This window comes from Orcinus orca, chromosome 16, assembly GCF_937001465.1.
Source record: "Orcinus orca chromosome 16, mOrcOrc1.1, whole genome shotgun sequence".
NCBI lineage: Eukaryota > Metazoa > Chordata > Mammalia > Artiodactyla > Delphinidae > Orcinus > Orcinus orca.
Window position 1 is genome coordinate 24,873,193 of NC_064574.1, and position 25,356 is coordinate 24,898,548.

General features: G+C 43.9%; 2 protein-coding genes across 8 annotated transcripts in view; one reads left to right on the top strand and one right to left on the bottom strand.

Annotated features, from left to right (window-relative positions):
• GSS (glutathione synthetase) overlaps positions 1-25,356 on the top strand; it is a 79,056-nt gene that overhangs the window by 35,379 nt on the left and 18,321 nt on the right. Inside the window, exon 13 of one of the 3 annotated variants that reach the window (XM_049698930.1) lies at positions 12,203-13,954. The exons of 1 other annotated variant lie outside the window; for it this stretch is intronic. In XM_049698930.1, coding sequence (XP_049554887.1) covers positions 12,203-12,213 — 11 coding nt within the window. In that variant the 3' untranslated portion in view covers positions 12,214-13,954. Of the gene's footprint in view, positions 1-251; positions 335-12,202; positions 13,955-25,356 lie in introns of those variants that run through there. One more of the 3 variants, XM_049698928.1, reaches the window with a different exon arrangement.
• Positions 1-25,356, bottom strand: part of ACSS2 (acyl-CoA synthetase short chain family member 2) — a 47,746-nt gene that overhangs the window by 2,437 nt on the left and 19,953 nt on the right. For 2 of the 5 annotated variants that reach the window (XM_033433560.2, XM_004272752.4), the window contains exons 3-15: positions 11,831-11,922; positions 11,509-11,612; positions 11,189-11,261; positions 10,832-10,907; positions 10,556-10,670; positions 9,725-9,763; positions 5,198-5,335; positions 3,694-3,864; positions 3,252-3,385; positions 2,922-3,054; positions 2,784-2,840; positions 2,508-2,588; positions 1,267-1,375 (exon numbers count right to left, since the gene is read on the bottom strand). In XM_033433560.2, coding sequence (XP_033289451.1) covers positions 1,267-1,375; positions 2,508-2,588; positions 2,784-2,840; positions 2,922-3,054; positions 3,252-3,385; positions 3,694-3,864; positions 5,198-5,335; positions 9,725-9,763; positions 10,556-10,670; positions 10,832-10,907; positions 11,189-11,261; positions 11,509-11,612; positions 11,831-11,922 — 1,322 coding nt within the window. The remainder of the gene's footprint in view (positions 1-1,266; positions 1,376-2,507; positions 2,589-2,783; positions 2,841-2,921; positions 3,055-3,251; positions 3,386-3,693; positions 3,865-5,197; positions 5,336-9,724; positions 9,764-10,555; positions 10,671-10,831; positions 10,908-11,188; positions 11,262-11,508; positions 11,613-11,830; positions 11,923-25,356) is intronic. The other 3 variants (XM_033433561.2, XM_033433559.2, XM_004272753.4) reach the window with 3 other exon arrangements.

The following is a 25,356-nucleotide window of genomic DNA, read 5'->3' on the forward strand; positions in this document are numbered from 1 at the left end:
CTGTGTAGTCCTCTTTCTCAGTGTACTAGGGTTTGTCTTGTGATCAGTCGAGTTTGGCAGAAATGATAGGATGTCATTTCTGAGATTAGATTATAGAAGACTGTGGCTTCTGTGTTGGTTGCATTCTCTCAGATTACTTGCTCTGGGGGAAGCCAGCTGTCATGAGTAGCCCTATGGAAAGGTCCATGTGGCAAAGAACTGAAGGTTCCTGCCAAAAGCCACTTGAGTGAGCTTGGACGTGTGTCTTCCAGGCTCAGTCAAACCTTCAGACGACTACAGCCCCGACCACAGGTTGACTGCAACCCATGAGAAACTCTGAATGACAACCACCAGCTAAGCCACTCACAGATTCCTGGTCCTCAGAAACTGTATGAGATAATACAATATTTGTTGTTTTAAGCTGCCAGGTTTGAGGGTAATTTGTTCCATGGCAATAGATAACTAACATACTGACCTGAAGTCTATTCTCCATAAAACAAGCAAAGTTATTAAATAATAAATAAATTCTTATCACTTCTCTGCTTAAAACCCCTGATGGTCTCCCACTGTACACTGGATAAAATCCAAACTCCTCACCATGGCTCACGAGGCCCTATCTTATCTCCCTCTCCAACTTGATATGAAATTCTTCCCCTTGCTCACTACATTCCAGCTACACAAGCTTCAGTCTGTTCCTCAGACATTCTAAGCTTGTGTCTCACTGGTACAGAACATTCATTCTTACTCCAGATTTTCCCATGCCTGCCTCCTTCTTACCCTTCAGGTCTCTGGTCACTTCAGAGAAACCTCTCACCATCCCATCTATGGTGGCCATCCCTGCAGTATTTATTTGCTGAATTATTTGCCTGTCTCCCCTTACTTGAATGTAAGCCCCATGAGAGCTGTACTGTGCTTAGATAAGTACATGGACATAGTAGGTGGTCAATAAATATTTATGGAAGAATGGATTGGTGGGTGGACACATGGGCAAACATAGGCTCCAGACATGAGGATACACATGACATAGTAATACATACTGCCATATGCCCCATCTCTTTCAGCCTAGCAGCAAGGGAAATAAGAACTTCTTCCCTCATACATCAAATCTCAGATGGCACCATGCTGAGTGCCTTCCTGCAACACTCGTTCTTATAATCTTCTCTGTAGTTCTGACTGAATATTAGACACTGATACATAAGACACATCCCTAACCAAGTCTTCTTGGAAATGAAAGGGGACAGTACGTATCTCGGTGGGAGGTTTGGGAAGGGGATAGCCAAGGCTCACCATCTCCTGTCACATAGTACCCGGGAAACTTCTTAAAGTAGGTGGTCTCAAAGCGTTCATGGTTCCCATAGACTGTGCGCATGATCCCTGGCCAGGGCTGCTTGAACACCTGGAAAGTGAGGAAGACACAGTGGTAACATCTGCTACACTGTCTTACAGGAAGACAATTACAGCTTTGTCAAACCCTAGGAGAAACAGCCTGAATGCCATTCCTGAGAAGTAGGACAAAGTACAGGCTTTGGAGATAGACAATCCAGGCTTGGAATCCCAGCTCTGCCACTTACTAGCTGTGTGACCCCAGGTAGGTAATGTTATCTCTCTGAACTTCAGGATCCTTATCTGTAAATTAGAGAAAATAATCTCTACCTCCCAAAGTTATTGTGAGGATTAAATTAATAGTATGTGGAAGCTGCCTGGCACAATGTTCTGTTAGTAATAAGCATTTAGTAAATTTGAGTCTCCTTTTAGGTAATCCCTCAGGGATGCCAGTCCAGTTTGATGCAAATGAAACAGTTATATAAAAATGTGGGGCCCACACATAAGTAAGTAATCATTGCCCCAATCAATAATACCCTGTGGCAGCAGATTGACAGGATGGATGAAATTCTAGGCTAAGAGTCAGAAGACCTGGATTCAAGTCTTGCCCTTGTTACTAACTTGCTCTTAATAAAAATGAAGTGAGGTGGAGGGTGGGGGCTGATGATCTCCCCACAACTGTTAATAAAACAATCACAAAAACAGCTAACATTTATCAAGCACTAACTGTTAGGTTCTGTGCTAAGTAAAACCTTCACATGGATTATCTAATCAATCCAGCAACCACAGGAGACACAGGTACTATTATAACCCTGTTTTACAAGTGAGAACATTTAGGTTCAGAGGGGTTGGGTAACTTAACTAAGGTCACAGAAGAGGCAGAGCCAGGATTTGAACCCAGGCAGGTTGACTCTGGAGCCTATATGATTTTCCACGATGTCTTCCAGACCCGAAAAGGCACCATCAGGTATCTTTGAGCAGAGCCCTTAAGAACTTTGTGGGCCAAAAGGCAGAGAGGCAGGCAAAGTATCCAGAAGGATTCCCCCCTAGGGTCTCTCTGCAGATGATAAACCCTCAACCATGGAGCTTTAGCCAAAAGCAGCTACCGGGAAAGATTAGGTTCTAAGCTCTAAAGGAGAGTCCAGTACCCCTTTGTGGACCCTCCCCCGCGCCTCCTCCTCACTGAGCAAGGGCCAGGATCTCACCAGATAACCTTCAGCTTCACCTTCCAACTCTTCCCCAGACTCATTCAGGACTGCAGGAGCTACACCAAAGAATGGGAAGGTCTAGAAGCAAACAGGAGACAGGACCCACAGAGAGGAATGAGGCAACTCTGACTCAACTCTCTACCTCTCCTAAGGAGCCCCAGAGCCCCAAATTCCTCACACATATCAGTCCAGTCCCCCACTCTCTACCTAGGCCAAATGCCCCAAGACTCTACTTCTGCCCAGCCCAGGACCAGCCAAGGGAGCCTCACTCACAGCAGAACCAGGCTTCATGGGTGTGGCACCAGGGAGAGGGGTCAGCATATGGCCACCCTGTAGAAGTCAGAGATCAGGGGTTTGAGTCAGTCTTCCCACACTGTCCCTGAACCCCAGCCTTCTGAACCCCTTACTCACTGTCTCTGTCTGCCAGAAGGTGTCCACAATGGGGCAGCGCTGGGCACCTACCACCCGGTGGTACCACAGCCAGGCCTCAGGGTTGATGGGTTCGCCCACTGTGCCTAGCACCTGTAAGGATGCCCGGCTATGCCTTGGGCAGGGGAATGGGGAGAAAGGAAGGCTCTGAGCACCACTGGGAGCCAGGAAGACATGCACAGGCTCTTCTCCTGCCCCCTCCCCTATTCCAAGCCAGGGTGTTAGAACAATGGAATGGAAAAGACTGTGCACGAAAGGCCAGCACCAGCTCTGAGGGACACCTATGGGGCAGCCGTTGGGAAGGGGTCTCACCTGGTAACAGGCTCATCTCCAAACTTCATGAGCAGGCGGATAGCTGTAGGTGCTGTGTAGAACTTGGTCACCTTGTACTTGTCCACAATACTCCATAGGCGGCTCATGTCCGGGTATGTGGGAATCCCCTCAAACTGACCCCAGTAATGGCTGGTCATTTTGGGTCCTTCTCAATAGTCCCTCCATTCCCCTGCCATCCCCTCAGGCTCAGCATTTTGCCCTTTCTGACAAATCCATGGCTTCACTCCCTTACCAGACAAGCCAAGAGACCTTCCCAGTCAGGATATACAACCCCCTAAGAACTCCTCTTTCTCCAGGAAACAGGTCATTGTATAAGTTCCTCTGCCTCTAGACCAAGTGGCTTTGGGAGGTTGTCACCCAGGATCATCTTGTCCATCCCCTAAATAAACCAAGTAGCCCTGAGTCCCAGCACCCTGCTTACCAAAACACTGGTGGCACCGTTGGCCAGTGGCCCATAGGTGACATAGGAATGGCCAGTGATCCAGCCAATGTCTGCTGTGCACCAGAACACATCCTCCGCATGGAAGTCAAACACATACTTGAAGGTTGTGGCCACATAGAGCATGTAGCCCCCAACTGTGTGTACCACACCCTGGGGAGAAAACAGGGCCTCAGGTTGGGGACTTGGGCTCACCCCCACTGACTACCAAATAGGCTGGACAGAACTAGAGGAAAAGCCTTCTCAGGGATTCTGGTCCTGACAGCATTCCTCTCACAGCATGCATCTCTCTTCCACCCTCTTTGCATGTTCCCATCTCACACCCCACATGTATTTATAGTCAGTCCATCATTCACACCCACACCCTAAGATGGTATTTCTGAACCACCCACATTACTCTCACATACATGAACAGTTCTAGTACACTCACATCTAATAGTGTCTCTATTGTGTGTTTGTGCACACACACTCAATTATATGTTGACACAGTGTGAGTGGAAAAAAAAAAGATAATCTTCTTTGCTTACTCCATCAATACACCATCCCTAGGAAAGAGAGGCCCAAATTGTGTCTCTAAAGGTCCATTGAGGAATATGCAAAGCATGTGGAGAGAATAATTTATGGATGGGTGAGTGGATGGTAGAGTGACATATCTTTCAAGTCAACAGACGAGTCAGAGTTTTGTTTCCAGCTCCCACACTGTGCCCTGGGAGGTACTAGATGTTAATAGTGTGGCAAGTGGAAGGGACTGAACTCTAAGAGCTGTAGTCTAGAAGGCCAAGAGTGATCCCTGTGCCTACTCTGGGCCTCGACTTTACAGGCAGCTTTTCTTCAACCAAACCATGTGGGTATGGGCAGGGAACATAGATGTCAGCCACATGGATTGATCCTTTCCTCCTTTTCTGGGCACCATGAAAGCTTCCACCTGAATGTCTCACCCTGGGCCTTACCATCAGTGATTGAGGATTTATGTCAATTTGATTTAGAAAAGGTAACATGCCATTTCTTTTTTTTTTAAGATTTATTATTTATTTATTTTACTTTCTGTCTGCATCGGGTCTTAGTTGTGACATGTGGGATCTTCATTGAGGCATGCAGGATCTTTCATTGTGGCACGTGGGCTTCTGTCTAGCTGTGGTGCATGAGTTCCAGAGCACGTGGGCTCTGTAGGTTGCAGCACGAGGGCTCTGGTTGCAGCACAAGGGTTCTAGTTGAGGCATGCAAGCTCAGTAGTTGTGGCATGCGGTCTTAGTTGCCCCGTGGCATGTGGGATCTTAGTTCGAACCCACGTACCCTGCATTGAAAGGCGAATTCTTTACCACTGGACCACCAGGGAAGTCCCTAACATGACATTTCTGAAACTCAGGGTTGTACAGTAAAATTCATGTCATTACATGCTTCCTTAGAAACTCACTTCTCACCCCTACACAGTGTATGTGTACACACACACACACACACACACACACACACACACACACACACTTGCCTTGGGTTTGCCTGTGGAGCCACTAGTATATAGGATGAAGAGTGGGTCTTCAGCATCACACCACTCAGGCTCACACTCATCCCCTGCCTCTTGCATGAGTTCATGCCACCACATGTCAACCCCCTCATTCCAGGAGATCTGCAGGGGGAAGAAGACAGGAATGGGCAGGGAGGAACTGTGAACAGCTCAAGCTGGGTGTAAAAGACACCCCTACTTAGCACCTGGAGGGGCAGGGTGGGACTGGCAGACGGGGGTCCTGGGAGGGAGGAAGGGCCCTGCAAGGGTGGAATTGGGCAGAGAGAATAGAAGTGGAACAGGAGGCTTCTTTGGTACTTCCAGCACCCTGCTCCAGAGCTACTCTCACCCGGCCTCAGGCTAAGGAGGGCCCCTCAGCTGGTCCTTTCTCATTCTTCAATTCCTAGCTTAAATAATGTCACCTTCTTGGAAAGGCTTTCCCTGAACAGTATCTGATAGGTTCCCATCCCCACCCTCACCCCTGCTATTATTCTTTTTTTTTTTTTTTTTTTTGGCCACGCAGTGCAGCTTATGGGATCTTAGTTCCCTGACCAGGGATCGAACCCCGGCCCTTAGCAGTGAAAGTGGGGAGTCTTAACCACTAGACCACCAGGGAATTCCCACCCCTGCTATTATTCTTGATCACAGCACCTTATTTCTTTCCCACACAGCACATATTTCCAGTTATTTTATTTATCTGTTACTTTATTTTGCTTGATTACTGTCTCCTCAAGTAGATAGTAACCTCTATGAGTGCAGTGGCATGTCTGTCTTTCCCACCCCTCCCACCAAATCCCCAACACCTAGTAAAATGCCTAGAACTCAAAAGGCACTCAGTAAATTTTGTTGGATGAGTGAATACGCAAACACAAGCCTACATACACACGTATGTACTTATGGGACTACTGGCTCATCAGCAGGAATGTGGACACCACACAATTCAGAAATGCAGAATTAGTCAGAGCCACAGGTAAGGCGGGTACCTGGCCCCATTAGTTAGTAGCAAAAGAAGTCAACAGATCTTAGTCCAAGCATCTTTTTCTGCATGTCTAGACATCATCCACATCTGGAGGTTCCTACCCCAGCTCTGCTCCTGCCTTTACACCACTGGTACCAATGGGTTTCTCATAAAGACACTTGCTTGAGGTTCCATTCAGCAGGAAACCTTGTCTTAAGTTGGTGGAAAAGGACCAAGGTGAATTTCTCCCAGTAGAGGGATGTCCCCCTATACTGGCGTGTGTTTGATAACTACTTCTGGATCTGTCATCCTGACATTTTTCTAAACTCTCTTTGAAACTGCTTTACTTTCCCAGTTATATCACCTGTTTGAAAAAAATGGTCTTCTACTCTTTCCTGAGTGAAGTGTGTTCCCTGAATTTGTCCAAAAGTTGCACTGGATTTAGATTCCCAGTTCTGCCACTTCCTAGCTGTATATGACCTTGGGTAAGCCACTCTACCTCAAGTCACTCATTTTTAAAATAAGGATAGTCATTCTTGCCCTAATAGTCACAGGATTTGGGGAACCTCAGAAGAGAACCGTATTACCTAGTAAACATGAAGCCTTGGATTGTCCTGGGGTGTAGGGAAGACTGATGAATGTAATGAAGGTGAGAAGTTATTTCAGTTCCGCTGAACTCCTCTGGGAGGTGAAATAAGAATGTGATGATGGGAACTACTGGGGGTTTGCTTCAGCTGTCACGAAACTCTTTCATATTCATTAGCTTCTTGTTCTATGGCCCTGGCTGGCAGGTAGACATGATAGTGTAAGAGAAACACCCTACTCCCATTATATGGCTCTATGGTAATTTACTGTGTCCATATTTAAAAACCCCAAAGTTTTAGGCAACACATACCTTGATAAATTATAAAATTACAACTCCCCTCTCTCTGTACCATCTGCCCCTTACTCTGGAGAATTTGAAGCTTCTGGCACATAAGGATCACAACAATCACAAGTCCAGGCCAAGAGAGGCACCATTAAGAAGAAAAAGAAAGAAGAGAGAGAAGCTGCCCACAGCTAGGAAACACAAAAATACACCCTATTTTTTTTTTACTGGAATAGCCATATGGGTCTACACATACATTGTCACATGGATAATTTTGTTCCCACCAGATGATCTGCTTGAGATGAGGACATTAATGTATTTAAGCAGAAGTGCATCAAGAATGCTTGGGCAGGGGCTTCCCTGGTGGCGCAATGGTTGAGAGTCCGCCTGCCGATGCAGGGGACGCGGGTTCGTGCCCTGGTCCGGAAGGATCCCACATGCCGCGGAGCGGCTGGGCCCGTGAGCCATGGCTGCTGAGTCTGCGTGTCCGGAGCCTGTGCTCCGCAACGGGAGAGCCACAACAGTGAGAAGCCCGCGTACCGCAAAAAAAAAAAAAAGAAAAAAGAAAAAAAAAAAGAATGCTTGGGCAAATGGCGCTGGTCTACAGTGCTGGTGTGAGTTGTCATAGAAAAGACACTAGGTACAAGTAAGGGCAAAGCGCAGTTACACTGTGGCAGTGAGGGGACTCTTGTAATCTTGTAAAACTGTTTCTTTTGTGGGTGTGGGTAAGAAGGGGTGGGGTGGGTACTCCAGGTGTGGAGCTGATAACCAGCACCAGGAAGCAGGGTGAGCTCAATTAGTGGCACATATGTTGGTTGTGAATTAGGTGTATACTTATGAGGGCCCAGTGCTTTGAATCAGGAAAAGGTTTGAATTTTCTGAAATAAGAATCGAGGAGTTGGCCTTTGTTATTGGACCAGAATAACCTTAGAGAGGGCAGCCGCCAGGTGTGAGAGAAAAATATGAGGAAGCTCATAGGTAACATGGTTGAGGAAGGTACCTGCCAACTGTACCAGGCTCTCCCTTGAAGATTGCTTAAGGATGAAGGGGTTTGGAGCTCTGCCAAGATTTCTGCAGCTTTGACTGCAGTCCTCAGACCTGGACTTTGTAAGCCAATTTTTATCGTCTTTGGTTTTTTGGTAACTGGCTATTTTCACCTTCAAGAAACAAAAATCCAGGAGCCTGTGACCTGAGGGTCTCTGGTATTAAGAATTATAAGAGTCTATTTCTTTTCTAGATTCCCTTTTAGAAATGCCAGCCTGGGCTTCCCTGGTGGCGCAGTGGTTGAGAGTCCGCCTGCCAATGCAGGGGACACGGGTTCGTGCCCCGGTCCGGGAAGATCCCACATGCCGCGGAGCGGCTGGGCCCGTGAGCCATGGCCGCTGAGCCTGCGCGTCCGGAGCCTGGGCTCCGCAATGGGAGAGGCCACAACAGTGAGAGGCCCGCGTACCGCAAAAAAAAAAAAAAAAAAAAAAAGAAATGCCAGCCTGTCTGCTATATTAGAAATGATAAAAGCTAACATTTATGGAGTAGTTACTATGTGCCAAACACCTTACCTACATTGACAAAACCCTATCAGGTAGCTACAGTTTTATCCTTATTTTAGAGGCGGGGACACTGAAGCAAGGGAGCCTAAGTAACTTGCCCAAGTTCCCACAATAGCAGGTGACAGAGCCAAGATTTGAACCCAAGTAGTCTGGCTCCAGAGCCTATACTCTAACCACTAAGTTTGTTTCCTTTTTCAAGAGAAAAGTCTTAGGTCCCTGCCTGAATTTTAAGATGAAAGCATTGTCTCCTGGGAATCAGATCTGTCTCCACCATGCTAATGAGAATAGAGAAAAGGGGGATTATATTTACCATTAGCCTAAGAGGTAGATCATAGCAGATTTAGAGTAAGACACCCTAGGAGGATGGTAAAACTCAGAGGAATAGTGGCTCTTATGTTTTGTTTTAGTAAGGGAGGTGGGTTCCTTTAAAGCATATACTCTCATCTCTCCATTACTGATAAGGGAATTGAAGCCCAGAGAGAAGAGGTGACTTATTCAAGGTCATACAGCTAAAACTTGGTCTCTGGACTCCAAGCCCAGTCTCTCCCCTATACTAATTGGCTTTGAGTTCCCACTTAGAGATCTCCCTTCTTAGAACCACCTACAATGTAACTTTTGTTCAATTTAGCATTTAATTATATCAGAGTTTATAAATCCCAAAGTAGTTTATAAATATATTTAGGAAGCTTCTCTGCTGCCCTATGTAAAACTTAGGTTTTCATTTGTAATACACATCTAACTGCCCAACTTGATGGTGAATTCCCAAGGTCAAGGTCTGTACCTCCTCTACCTGTTCCTCCTCCTGTCTCTCCTGGTTCTGCCTCAACTAAGTGCACAGTAAAAACTTTCTGACAAGTTTACTTGGTCCTCTCTCCCACAGTGGTCCTAAGCAGGAGGAGTGAAATGGAATGTCTGTTGCTACCTCTCTGAGATCCATGCTCTACGCCAACTCAGAGAGGTAGCAACAAGCATTTGGTTTCATGACCCTTCAGAGTGACTTAGATAGCAAAGGACCTAGAAGCAGAGAGAAGGGGGTTAGGTCTGGCAGCCACCTCAATGGGGCAAACAGGCAAAGAGCAGATGGACACACAAACAAGCATGTAGGGAAGCAGTGCCCAAGGCAGTGCAGAGGTGGATACCTGGGGCCAGATGCGCTTGGGTTTCTCTTTCAGCTTACCCTGTTAAGAGCCCATGGAAAGGGTGGTGAGCAGAGTCTGAGGATAGGGGAGTGGGAGGGAAGGGTCACTGTGCCCCAAACCTCTGGCTGCCTCTTTTCCCTCAGGCCCCTCTCTCACTGGTCCTCCCAGCCTCCATTTTCCTGATCCTCTACACAGCCCCTATACACTCAGAACCCCTAATGCGGACAGGGGTCTCCAATCTTCCTAGACTAGACTGAAGTCTCTCTAGCCCTAAGACCACTCGGAGCCCCTCAAGTCACAGAGTCTCAGGAACCCTCTGTCCTTCTGGACACTGGAGCTTTCATCCTTCATGCCCCTTAGACCTGGAGGCCACCATTGGGCTTTTCCATCAGAAGCGTGTATCCAAAGCTAATGAGGGCCATATCTTGAGGGGCAGATCCTGGTCCTTCCATGGTGGGACCACACAGGTAGCCCACCCCAAACCACAGCCCAGCAATCAAGATGACTACAGATAGTCACCCAAGTCAGCCCATTTCTAACCCAAGCCCAAGCCCTGAACATCCCTTGTGCCTATTAGAATACCCCAACGAGCACAGGAGTCTTCCTCACAATCTCTCATGCTAAGTTCCCAAGGTACAAGGGGCTCCCTACCTACATCCAAGATCAAAGTCCCCCAGCTCCCAGTCAGCCCTGCCAGAGGAGCCATTCCTAGGATTGCTCCCAGATCCTCAGCATTATGATGAGGAAACAAAGAAGGACATCGGGAACTTCCTGGGCAGGAAGAGGGAGCCACTTTGAGCCCAGAGGAGGGCATAGAAGTACCAGACTCACCTGCACATCCGGGCATGGCCTCTTAATCGGGGGGGACTGGCTGGGAGAGTCACCTGTGCCCAGTTCTGCCTGCCCCAGGTGCTTGACCACAATGCAGCATCTCACTGGGAAACCCCTGGAGGAAAGAAAAGCCTGAAGTGGTGGGCTGGTTGGCTCCAAAGAGAATTTGGCAAGACCCACCCATGTCCATCTAGGGTAGGAGGGACAAAAGGGACCTGGCACTGGGGAAATGCCTAGTCAACTCAAAGCAGTAGCCAGCAGACCAAACACACTTACTTCTCCCGACACTTCTCCAGGGCCTCGTCAGCCAGCTCCTTCAGGTTCACAAGCTTTTCCCCCCTGTAGAAGGCATCTTTGGGGAGCAACAGACATTCCAAGCCTTAGGAAGGCACCACACTCCTAGCCCTTTATCCCTAGTGAGCACAATGTCCACAGTCCTCCTGGGTAGGCCTCTTGTCTCTGGCTCTTCCAGCTGATTTGAGCTGACAGAGGGTAGGCTGAGGTGGAACCAGGAGACGAAGGGTAGGCTGCCCCTACCCTTTATGCCGAGCAGTCCCAAATACCAACTAGCTGACTGAAGACCAAGACTTTGGGTGTGGGGGGTTTTGGAGAAGGGGTGAGAGAAGTAGTCACCTGTAGTGATGAGAAGGCTGCAGCTGGAATCCAGGATCCGTTCACAAAGAGACTCTGAAGAGAAGCCCGCAAACTAGGGAAGGGAAGAAAGACTGAAGGAGAGGGCGACCCAGGGATCGAGTGAACAAGGAAAGGAGTCACTTATAAAACCTTCAGGGTCTCTAAGCCAAGGTCATAGAAGAAACTGGATAACTGATAAGGAAGCTATGACATTCTAAACTCCTTAGTCTGGTTCTTAAGACCCTCCATCATCCAGGCCCAACCTACTTCTCCTGAGCCCTATCCCCCACCAGGCCCCTTTTTCCAGCCCAAATTCCTACCACAATGGAGTGCAGAGCCCCAAGGCGGGCACACGCCAGCATGGCCACCACGAGCTCCGGTATCATGGGCATGTAGATGGCCACTCGGTCGCCCTTGCAAATGCCTGCAGGTAAAGGACACAGACCATGGACCATGGTGGACCCCACCTGCTGCTACGTGCTCCCTCTCATCCAGTTACCCACTGTCACACCCCCGCCCCCGCAGCTGACCTTTTCGGTTCCTCCGTTACCAGATTCCTTCTATTCCTTGTCTACTTCCCCCAAGTCCTCAGATACCCCAAGGCTGGGCTTTCCAGTCCTTTCCCCATATCCCCACACTCACCCTGTTTTCGGAGAACATTGCTGAAATGACACACTTGGACCAGAAGCTCACGGTATGTGATCTGGGTGGTCTCCTCTGGCTCATTGCCCTCCCTGAGATACATCAGAAAGAGCCAGTCATTAGGGAGTATGACCTCTTCCCCAAACAAAAAAATAGGAACAGTCATAAAATCCATTCAGTAACACCAAGGCCTGGGAATGTCCCATGAGGGTGAGCCATCTGCCACCACACCTTGAGCTGACTGGTCAGATACATTGACTTTACAAGGTGTACTTTATTCACAAGCTGTGTGTCACAGGAAAATGCACTGCCATCTCTGAACCTCATTTAATTTGATAAAATGGGATGATGGTTTTCTCTCTTCCATCCTAGGCATGTATTAAGGAGAACTTATATCATGGATGTGATTCTTCCTGAAAGTGATGTCAACACTGCACTGGTGTTACTCAAGTGGGGTCTCCAGATCACTTGTACCCAAGTCACCTAGGGAACTTGTTAAAATGTAGATTCCTGAGCCCAAACTTAGAATCACAATCACAACGTCCAAGAATCTGCTTCTTTACTACAAGCTGGTATAAATAATCAGTAGGTTATATATAAAATAGATAACTAATAAGGACCTACTGTATAGCACAGGGAACTCTACTCAGTACTGTGTAATGGCCTACATGGGAAAAGAATCTAAAAAAGAGTGAATATGTGTATATGTATAACAGATTCACTTTGCTGTACACTTGAAACTAACACAACATTGTAAATCAACTATACTCGAAAAAGAATTTAAAAAAAAAAGAATCAGTAAGTAATTCTGATGCACATTTAAAGTTAAGACTCACTACCCTCTATCAGCTGATTTCTACCTCCTCAGCCTTGCCTCCTACTCCTGTCTAGGCTTCAGCCTGGTTTCTTTCAGTCATTCTTTCATTTATTCATTTGCTTATTCAACTCCTATGTGCTATATATATGTATAGAAATAAGGCACTGATGAACAAGATAAGCAAGATCCCTGACAACATGGAGCTTATATTCCAATGATAGTGCAGGAAATACACAAGTAAAAAATATAACCAAGATAATTTCAGATTATGATAAGCATTATGAAGAATATAAAGAATGACATAATAATGACTGAGAAATAATTTTCAAAAAGACATCTTAAGGAACTTTCAGACTGTATGCAAAGATTTAACTATAAGAATATTCCCCTCAGTATTATTTTTCAATTTTATGATTTTCAAATAAGTAATACATACAAATCGTACTGCATAAAAAGATATGTAATGAGAAGCGTCCCTCCCACCCCTAACCTCCAATCACCCTGCCTCCTGGCAACCATTGTAACTACTATGTTGTGTAACTTTCCAGAAATAGTCAGTATGCAGACAGGGCCACTCCTAGTAAGATGAAGGGTATAGGGCAACTGAACTAGTGAGGAGTAACCAAGAAATCTCTTTGGAAGAAGGCTACACCATTAGCATCTTTCATAAGGTCCTTGGGATATCGTTGAAGATGGAAATTTTAAAAATGAATTTAAAAAACTGAATTTTAATCCTGTTCAGAAGAGAAATAAGTACTTCACAGTCCCCAACCAAGCATGGAATGGGGATGTGGGAAAAAGCTGCTTCAACGATAGGACAGGCCTATTAGACAAGCATATATACATGCATTTATGTTTATGTATTCTCTTTTTTTCTATACAAATGATGGCATACAATACACACTACTCTGTATCTTGTTTTTTATTAAATATAATACACATCCAATAAACTGCACAAATCTTAAGTATAGAGCTTGATCATCTCGCTTTATTTTGAAATTTAACAATATATCTTGACATTATTTTCCATTAAGACTTACAGTGCTATTTCATTTTCTTTGTCATCTGCATATTGTTCCACTGTTTATGTATGCCATAATTTATATTTAACAAATAAATATTTCAGTGAATATCTTTTTTAATATGTCATTTACTCACTTGAAAATATACCTGTAGGATGAATTAGTAGAACTGAAATCGTTGAGTCAAAGGATATGTACATTTCAAATATTCATAAATATTAGAGGATAGCTACTTTAAGTAAGATGGTGAGGGAAGGCCTCTCTCTTTTTTTTTTTTTTTTTTTTGGCCTTACGCGGGCCTCTCACTGTCGTGGCCTCTCCTGTTGCGGAGCACAGGCTCCGGATGCGCAGGCTCAGCGGCCATGGCTCATGGGCCCAGCCGCTCCGCGGCATGTGGGATCTTCCCAGACAGGGGCACAAACCCGTGTCCCCTGCATCGGCAGGCGGACTCTCAACCACTGCGCCACCAGGGAAGCCCCCAAAGGCCTCTCTCTGGAGAGATGACATTTGAGCTAAGACCCAAGTAATGAAAAGTAGGCAACTATGTAAGGTCTTGGGAAGAGGATCCTGGGCAAAGAGAACATCAAAATTTGGAAAGGCACTGAGGTGGTAAAGAGCTTGGCCTATTCAAAGAACAGAAAGGAAGCCAGTATGGCTGGAGCATAGTGAGCAAGAAGCGGGGTAAGAATCAGAGGTAGGCAGCAGCCCGATCACATAGGGCCTTGCAGGCATGGTAAGAAGTCTGAATTTTATTCTAAGTAGGTTCCGCCTGGCTTCCCTTATACACAAAGTCCCACGTCCACACTCTTAATCATGCCATTGCCCCTGCTCAGAATGCCTTCCCACCTCCTTCAGGCTCCAGCACCACGTAGCCCCCCCCATAAAGGTCATTTTTTTCCCTCTTCCTTACTACCCAGGGTACTTATGAAGGAGGTAACTGAAACTCAGAGAGATGTAGTAACTTGGTCCAGGTCACACAATAATAGGTGGCAGAGCCAAGAATAGATCCTCAGGTCTTCTGATTTCAAGTCAGGACTCTTTCTCCTCATGCTGTGAAGGACAGAGACTAGCAGGGAAGCTAGGCCTTTGGAGATTTCACAGAAGATTATCAGCTTCTTTCCAGTTCCTGGCTAGATGAATTAGTTACTATCCTCTCCTTGGCTTAGCCCTCCTAGGGCTGAGAGGAGACAAGCACAGAGAGCTATCTAAAGTGGGAAGGAACGGGGAGAGAGGAAGCTGGCAAATGGCCCTGAAGGCCAGATGCGAAAAAGCCATTTCCAAAACTGGCTCACTGACGAGTGGCACACCAGAACATCTCTAGTTACAGCTAAATGCCAACATATACAACACACCCATGCAAACCAGCTGACCTGTATGCATTCACATACATAAAATCATATATACTAATATAAAAACACTGTAGGGCTTCCCTGGTGGCGCAGTGGTTGAGAGTCTGCCTGCCGATGCAGGGGACACAGGTTCGTGCCCTGGTCCGGGAAGATCCCACATGCCGCGGAGCGGCTGGGCCCGTGAGCCATGGCCGCTGAGCCTGCACGTCCAGAGCCTGTGCTCCGCAACGGGAGAGGCCACAACAGTGAGAGGCGCGCATACCGCAAAAAAAAAAAGAAAAAAGAAAAAAAGAAAAAAAACACTGTAGAAATACAAGCTGCTCATTTGCACACATAGGCACAAATAGCATAAGCATATGGACCTTGGCAAGTGTATGTATGTACCACACATTTATATACCCACGTATGTGTACAGCTTGCCCCACCAGAAACTCTCTATCACATTATTCTGTTTCATTTTCTTCATGGAACTTTCTATTACTTGAAATTATCTCATGTATTTTATTCACTTGTATATTATCTGCATCTTTCACTGGAATATAAACTCCATGAAAACAAAAACCTTGTCTGTTTTGTTCATTGCTACATCCCTAGCACTTAGAATAGAGCCTGGTACATAGAAGGTGCCCAGGAATATATAAGCACAAACCTATACAAGAACAGCTTACTTGAGCCCACTTCCAGTTACACACACAGAGTGTACATCCCTCTCCCTGGCCCTGGGCTTAAGTTATACATTATTGATATAGGCACCTTACTCCTTCCAGTGTCTTCTTTCTCTGACATACACACCCAGCTAGGGCCCCTGGCTGGTTGGGAGAGGGGAGGGGACAAAGTACTAGTCTCAGCCCTCTAGGATGTTAACAGATTTTTGCTTTGTGACCACCTAGAGGCGTGGAATAGGAAGGGTGGGAGGGAGACGCAAGAGGGAGGGGATATGGGGATATATGTATACATATAGCTGATTCACTTTGTTATACAGCAGAAACTAACACAACATTGTAAAGCAATGATACTCCAATAAAGATGTTAAAAAAATAAAAGAACATCCAATTTAGTCTCCTAACTCCAAAGAAATCCAAAGAGTCCATTTGCTGTGCTCAAGGTCACATTGTACAATAGTTTGTGGCAGATCAGGGACCAGGACTCAGGGTCCAGGCCTCTTTTTTCTACACTAGGAGCTGCAAACTCAAAAATCAATAGGGGGGGCTTCCCTGGTGGTGCAGTGGTTGAGAGTCTGCCGGCCAATGCAAGGGACATGGGTTCGAGTCCTGGTCTGGGAAGATCCCACATGCCGCAGAGCAACTAGTCCCGTGAGCCACAACTACTGAGCCTGCGCGTCTGGAGCCTGTGCTCCGCAACAAGAGAGGCTGCGATAGTGAAAGGCCCGTGCACCGTGATGAAGAGTGGCCCCCACTTGCCGCAACTAGAGAAAGCCCTCGCACAGAAACGAAGACCCCAAACGAAGACCCTAGTCTAAATAAATAAATTAATTAAAAAAAAAGATAGAATTAATATCTAAAATTTCTTGGAAAAAAAAAAAATCAATAGGGTTCAGGGGCTTCCCTGGTGGGGCAGTGGTTAAGAATCCGCCTGCCAATGCAGGGAACATGGGTTTGAGCCCTGGTCCAGGAAGATCCCACATGCCACGGAGCAACTAAGCCTGTGCGCCACAACTACTGAGCCTGCGTTCTAGAGCCCGTGAGCCACAACTACTGAGCCCATGTGCCACAACTACTGAAGCCCGCACACCTAGAGCCCGTGCTCCACAACGAGAAGCCACTGCGATGAGAAGCCTGCGCACCGCATCGAAGAGTAGCCCCCGCTCGCCGCAGCTAGAGAAAGCCTGCGTGCAGCAACGAAGACCCAATGCAGCCAAAAATAAATAGATAAATTAATTTAATTAATTTAAAAAAAAGAAAGTGAAAAGACAACCCACAGAATGGGAGAAATATTTGGAAAAAAAAAAGAACGAAATTTCGCCATTTGTGATAACATGGATGGACCTAGAGGGTATTATGCTAAATGAAGTAAGTCAAACAGAGAAAGACAAATACCATATGATTTCACTTATATGTGGACTCTAAAAACAAAATAAACAAACATAATGAAACAGAAACAGATTCATAGATACAGAGAAAAAACTAAAGGCTGCTGGGGGGTGCTGGGCAGGGGGGAAGGATGGGTGAAACAGGCAAAGGAGCTTAAGAGGTACAAACTTCCAGTTATAAAATAAAAAAGTCTTGGGGATGTAATGTACAGCATAGGGAATATAGTCAATAATACTATAACTTTGTATGGTGACAGATGGTAGCTAGACTTATTGTGGTGATCATTTTTGTAATGTATAAAACTATCGAATCACTATGTTATACACCTGAAACCAATATAATATTGTAAGTAAATTATACTTCAATTAAAAAAAGCCTAGGTGAAATATCAATATGTGTCAAGTGTAGAAAATTATATGTTTGGAATGTTTCATAATTTTAAAATTTGAATCATAAGTAAATAAAACCTTTTAATATATCCAAAAAAGAAAATAGCAGCATATGTGCAATGACACTTAGTTTTGGGGGGCCAACAGGGAGAGGCAGGGACTGGAAAACTGGAGAATACATGCTCTGGCAAGAAGAGGCATCTAGTACTTAAACTTAGTGTCTATTAACTTTGCCCTCTGGGAATAAGGTCTCAATGTTGCCAATTTTTTCAGTTTTTCAAAGAGGCCTGAAACCTGTTTCTAAATTTTTAAGTGTTGACAATTAATTTTTTTTTAATTAATTTTTATTGGAGTATAGTTGCTTTACAATGTTGTGTTAGTTTCTTCAGTACAGCAAAGTGAATCAGTTATACATATACATATATCCCCTCTTTTTTCGATTTCCTTCCCATTTAGGTCACCATAGAGCACTGAGTAGAGTTCCCTGTGCTATACAGCAGGTCCTCATTAGTTATCTATTTTATGACAATTAATTTTTAAAAGTTTTAAACACTGTAGTCAAACAAAACTATTAATGAGAGATTTAGCTGATGGGCTACAGATTGGGAACACTTGCTGTAGACCCAACTACTTCCCTCTCACCTGGAGGCCATATGGTATGGAACAACTCAAAGTATATAATCTTCTCATATTTTTCTTCCAGGAAAACTTCTGCAACTACCTTACCCTTATACTCTCCAAATTTTACTGTAGTCCACTACTGATTCAAAATATATGTAGAATTAGACTACTTCCCTTCACATCTACTTCTACTATCATAGTCCAAAATCACCATTAGTCAGATCATGTCATTCCTCTGCTCAAAATGCAAGTCCTCACACTGGCCTGCTAGTTCCTACATGGTCTATTCCCTCATTACCTCTTTGTCCTCAAGTACTCCCATTCTCTCTTCCTCTCCCTCTCTCTCTGTTCCAGCCACACAGCCTCCACACTGTTTGGCAAGAACACCAAGCACACTTTGCCTCAGAACTTTTGCCCTCTACTTGAGCATTCTTCCCCCAGATAGCCACATGACTTATTCCCTATTTTTGAGTTATTGCTCAAATGTTGGCTTCTCAGTGAGGCCATCCTTGACCACTCCATATAAAAGGGCACTTCTTGTCCACCCCGCAGCCCCAGGTGCTCCAAGGTAACATCTTCCACGAAGTCTTCCCTAGTTTCTCTTTTCCCCCACCTACCTCAAAGCTGAAAGTTCTTTCTTCCTTCCAAGTCCCTTTATCTCACTTTCCTTGTGATCTATTGGTTTACCTTGTATTGCATTTATTGCGGCCTTATCTTTCCCCTTATACCCTGGGTTCTTGGAGGGCAGGGATCATGTCTTCGTTTCTGTCTCCTCTGTGCGCAGTAGGCACAGTAAGTACTTAAGGTTCGTGGTCAAATCATTGAAAAACTTATAATTGATTAATGACAGGGAAGACTAGAGCTCTCCTCTTAATATGAGAAGGATAGTCATTAGATTGGAGATTTTAGTTCCCTAGACTAGCAGAAAAGTAAGGCACAAGATAGGAGGAAAGAGCTGAGGAAAAAAATAGGTGGGGAAAACTGGGTTCTTCACAGAAGCATCAGATGGCAGGATCTAACCTAGTGGGTTAGGTCTTCCAGAGGAGAAACATCCTGATGAGAGTAGTCAAACCTGTTATAAGAGGAAGACTGGACTGATCTGTTTAGCCTGGAGGTGAGAAGATACTGAGAGGCATGATAGTAAGTCTCAAATATCTGTATCTCTGTTGCCTCCACCCTAGCAGAAGCCACCTTCATCTCTTGCCTGGATGACCACAATGGCCCCAAACTGGTCTTCCACTTCACTCTTGCCCCCTTCCAATCCATACATAAACCAAAATGACCTATTATAAACACAAACCAGACTACAGCACCTCCTGCTTAAAACCCTTTAGTGCCTTCCATTGCATGTAGAAGAAAATCCAAACTTTACTATGCCTTGTATCTTCTCCAACTCATCTTATGTCATTGTCCCATTCTGCTTAATAGACTCCAAACACATTAGCCTTCTGACCGACAGAACATGCCATGTTCTTTTCCTATCTTCCTTGAACTCTTTGAATGGTTTTCTCTACCTCATGTTTCAGATCTCAGTTTAACTGTCACTTCCTAGTGAGGCTTTTCCATGACCACCCCAAGTAGCATTAGTCCTTCCTGTTATTCTTCATCACAAAACTGTGTATTTTTTTCGTAGCATTTTTCTCAAGCTGTAATTATTTTATTTACTTATTTACTTTTTTTTTTTTGCTAATTGTCTGTCTCCCCTACTAGACTGTAAGCTTCCTGAAGGCAGAGACCATGTTAGTCTTGTTCACTGCTGAATCCCCCGTACCTTGCAAGGAACCCTGTATATAGCAGATGCTCAATAAATACTTGCTGAATGAATGAATGAACCTGAAGGATAATTATGGGAAAGAAGCAGACTAGCATTTTGTAATTATAAATGGAAGAGCTATGTCAATTGGGAGAGTTCAATATAAGGAAAGCCTTTCTAAATGTCAGAGCTGTCCAGAAGCATAGGAGTGTGCAGGTTGGACCAGGGAGACCCTGACATCTACTTGATCATTCTTGAGGGAGTGGGGTCCTTGGAATTTTCATTTTATAAGCAACCATGTGATTCATGTTCAGTGAAGTTTGAGATGACCTTTAAGGCCCTTTGAACTTTGAGATTCTTTGATTCTGTAAAATTAAGAAATAATGTGTTCTATGATCCATAATGCACTGCACAAATGTGAAGCACTTAGATATAAGTATACCCTCAAGTCACTTTCCCTTTCACCAAGGGAGCAGGGAGTGGGAGCAACATAACTTGACCAATTAGCAGCTTAATGTTCCCTCTGGGTACTCCTGGATGAACAGGGAAAAAGGCTGGAGGAGGAGGTGGGAGGAGGCAAATACCAAAGACTGAATCCTAAATCACTTAGAATGCCAGAGGAGGATAGGGCTTTTGATGTTCACCACCCTTATTTACAGATGAGAAACCTATTGCACAGATGGGAAGCGATGGCCTCGAGGTTACTTAGCACATTAGTAGCAGCATTATTCTAAAGCAGAGCTATCCAATATGGTAGCCACAAGCCACATATAGCTATTGAACACTTGAAATGTGGTGGAGGAACTGAATTTTAATTTAATTTAATCTATTTTAAATATTAACAGTCACCCGTGGCTAGCTCTAGAGTCTATGTCTCTAGTTCAGGGCATTCTCCTGCTAAATGACATGGCCTCCAAAAGGGCAATGTTGTTTCCAAAACCAGAATTAGCATAAAGAAGAAAATCAAAGTGTAGGAGTCCTGAGAACTGTGGGGTTAAAGTCCACCAAATGTGGATTTTAGTACAGCTATGATCACCCAAGAGAATTGAAAACATACATCCATACAAAACCTTGTTCACAAAGTTCGTAGCAGCATTATTCAAGATATCAAAAAGTGAAAACAATCCAAATATACATCAACTAAAGAATGGATAAATAAAATATGGTATGTCCATACAATGGAGTATTATTCTGCATAAAAAGTAATGAAGTACTGATACATGCTACAACATGGATGAACCTTGACAAGATTATGCTAAGTGAAAGAAGCCAGACACAAAAGACCACATACTGTATGATTCTATTCATGTGAAATGTGCAGAAGAGCGAAAGCCATAGAGACAAAAAGTAGATTAGTGGTTGCCTAGGGCTGAGGCAAGGAAAGTTGGAAGAAAATGAAGAGTGATTGTTAATGAGTATGGGGTTTCTTTTTGCAGTGGTGAAAATGTTCTAAAATTGATTGCGATGATGGTTACACAACTCTTTGAATATGCCAAAAGTCACTGAATTGTACTTTAAATGGGTAAACTATATGCTATGAATTATATCTGAGAAATTTTTGAACTTACTGTGGTTTTGATTAGAACTGCAAAAAGCACACAGATTTGGGAAAAAAAGCAGACATCTATACAAATCTTCCTTTCCTGAAAGATTGAACCTTAGCACTATTAGCATTATTAGCACTTAGCACTATTCATTCACACTGTTCATTCATTCATACTGTCTCTTTCTATTTGCCTAAAGACTTGCTACTTATTTGTTTTATTTTTAACATTATAGTCATATGTATACACCTGTTTCCCTCACTGGATTGTGAGTTCCTTAAAGGCAGGCAGGACATCGTTTTATCTGTTTCCTCCTCAGTGCCTAGCAAACAAAGTTTGACACGCAGTGGGCACTTAATACATAATTGTGAAATGAATGGATAAAAATATGAACAAATAAACTCTGCTCACATGATCAGCCAGATCTAGGCTGATCAGAGTGAGAAAACATGGAAGGAAAGAGGGGATAATAGAAGATACAAATGAAGAAGACAGATGCTAAACAGGCAGCGGGAAACAGACACAGAGGAAAAATATTTAAAACTTATGGAATGGGATTTGGAAACATATCAAGAAGAGTTTCTTGAGCCCCTACAGTGGGCTCAGTTCTGGACTCTATGCCATGGAAGAGACTGGAAGAAGCCCTTGGATGTGCAGTTCAGGTTGTGAGACACATGCTTCGCAGTTTGAGCTATAATTACACCCTGTTCTCCTGCCAGCTATTTTCAGGCTTTGCTCCAGAGACCTTGTGCCTGTTCCCCCTGCCCAAAGTGGCTTTGGTGACGGTTGGATTCCACATGTCTTCTCTGTTGAGAAGGCAGACCTGGGCCAGTATAGAAGTTAACCCTTTTCCCACTGCCTACATGCCTGCTTACAGGAGGGAAATCATACACATTCATTCCTACCATCCAGTTGTTCCTGGATGGAACAACTATGCTAGCCTTCCTCAAAACAAGTGAATGAGGGCAGCTCTCTTAGCTCCTTTATTATCACAGCATTTGGAATGCTGCCTTAAACAGGAATATGCCTGGGTTAGAAAAAGAAAGTGGGAAGAACAGCCAGGAACAACATACTACATGTACATCAAGTCTCTCAAGTGTAACAGACACATGCAAAAATATTCACTTCAATGGTTCTTTGTTATTTAGGTAGATATCATAGTTTAAATCAGTAGTTTTCAAGCTAGAGTACTCTATTCCTGTATGTACCTGAGCAGGAAAAGTTTTAAGAGAATAAGTGTCCAGAGACTCAATTTTCATATGTAATCTTTCCTAACATTGATCTAAGTTGGCTCTCCTTTCCCACTTTCTTTCTCCCACTTTATAAAACAATGCCATCTCTCTCTCTTATCCCAAACCTTATTATGCCAATACAATGCTGAGGTTAAAAAAAACCCTCCAGAGTGCCAAACAAAGGGGCAGTTTGAAAATGCATAACTTCAGAGGGAGAGCCCCAAGAAAGCAAATCAGAGAGCTTCCATAAGAAATCAATATTGAAAGGAGTAACATCTTAATTGACAAACTCATGGCAAGTCTACTTGCCTTATTTCTCCTAGAATTATAATTCAGAAGTTAAATAGTTATCACAGGTCATATATTAGCATAACTGCTTTAACTGAAAAAGAAGTTAGGCATTTTCTAACAAAGTAAATCTGATTTGGCTATGCTGACAGTGAGAACTGGCTGTTCAAATTAGGTAATATGATAAACATTTTCTGTAAATTATATGAGCTAAATTTGCAGTTTCAAGATTTTGAAAAAGATATATAAAATATATACATGTATACAATAAAAAACACATTGGAAATTAAATTCTTTGCAATTATTTAATATTACAATAAAATGTTTAAATGTGAACTTTAAAATGTGTGAAGAGCTACATAATTTTTCAAAATTCTTTTAGGCATTAGATTACTAATCTAACTAATTATTTTTCAAAGACACCCTGCCACTGCCCACCACATCAGAAACATCTGAGGAGGTTTTAAAAATACAAGTCAGAAGTCTTACCCTCTGAAAATTCTGATTCAATAGGCTGGGTGGGGTCCAGGGATCTCGATTATTAACAAGATCCTCAGGTAATTATTTGGAGTCACCAGACCTAGATTATTGTTTACCCCTAATTCAATGTATGAATTTGCACAAAATTTCCCCTCTTTTCTGAGCCTCTGTTTTCTTCTCTGTAAAGTATGAGATGGGAGGAAGGAGTCAAGAAGAGGGGGATAATCACTAATGTATCTTAGACTCCTTGATTATCATTTCTTCCTTTCAGAGGCAGGAGAATGGGTCTTAAAAATCAGTTTCAGAGAAATGAGATTATACTTGGGAAAAAAAAAAAGAACAAACTTAGCTGAGGTAGATAACAAATAAATTAAAATAATGAAACCTGTATGCCTGCCTCGCTGGTTTTTGTGTACATCAAATAAGAATCCAGCTAATTCATTACACGAGTACAGTTCCCTCACCTGATCTTCACAGCTACTTTTGCAGTAGGTAGAACATGTATTATTATCCCTGTTTTAAAGATACAAGAAATCCAGAGGACACGGATTGCCAAGGCCACACAAGGAGAATTCAGGAGAAATCTGTAACTAGGTTCTAGGTTTCTGACTTCCAGGCTAGTGTTTGTTCCACTATACTAATTTGGATTATACCTAAATGAACATGGAGAAGCCTCTCTCCTAAGAATCTCCAGGAGTACTGTAAAGAAGCTGAGAAGACTCCCATCCACTTTGAGCTTTAGCCTATGGTCAAGACCATACCCACCAAGACCTCTTCAGGATTCTGAAGATTTTGAAAGATCCAAAACCTCAGGCAAGGGAACCCACATATGTCTATATTCACAATCCTTGGCAATCAATGCTCAAGTGTCACAGGAGCACTTGTACACCCATTTGCTCCTAGAGACATGTCCCCACTCCCCCTGGAAATAAGGAAAAACACATTATCCCCAACATTTCCTTCCTAAATAAAATTCTGGCTCACAAGTAAAAATCTTGCCCCCATCAGGTTGTGAGCTCCGTGAGGACAAGGACCAGATTTCTCATGCTTATTGCTACATTCTTTGTACTTTGTACAGTGCCTGACAAATTTCTATAAATATCTACAAAATTAGTTTTTTTTAAACCTGCTGTTAGAAGCTAATGGATTGTCCATGGAGCATGACTATCCATAAGTTGAACCCTTACCTGACCATAAGTTGCATTTACCTGGCATATATGAAAATTAACTCAAAATGGATCAAGGACCTAAATGTAAGACCTAAAACAATAAAAGTCAAAGGAAAAAAGAATCTAACAACAACAACAACAACAACTCTGCTGCTAGAAGCTAATGGATTGTCTGTGGAGCACAGCTGTCCATACAAAAAAATTAGGTTTCTGTCAGTTTGGATGTCATATAAGACAAAACAGAAACAGACTCACACATGCAGAGAACAAACTAGTGTTACCTTGGGGGGAAAGGGGTGAGGAGAGGAGCAAAATATGTGAAGGGGATTAAGAGGTACAAACTACTAGATATAAAATAAATAAGGTACAAGGATGTAATGTTCAGCACAGGGAATACAGTCAATATTTTAATAACTTTATTTGGAGTATAATCCATAAAAATATCAAACTACAATATTGTAGTTTGAACACTTGAAACTAATATAAGTCAACTACGCCTCAATAATAATAAGAAGAATAAAGAAGATAAGATAGTAATCCTCAAGAGTAGCTGAAACTAAAGTTCAACAAAAGGCCTGTCTGACTGCTCATTTGGATAGATTTCCATGTATTAAAATATGGTCAGGGCGGGCTTCCCTGGTGGCGCAGTGGTTGAGAGTCCGCCTGCCGATGCAGGGGACACGGGTTCGTGCCCCGGTCCAGGAAGATCCCACGTGCGGCAGAGCGGCTGGGCCCGTGAGCCATGGCAGCTGAGCCTGCGCGTCCGGAGCCTGTGCTCCGCAACGGGAGAGGCCACAACAGTGAGAGGCCC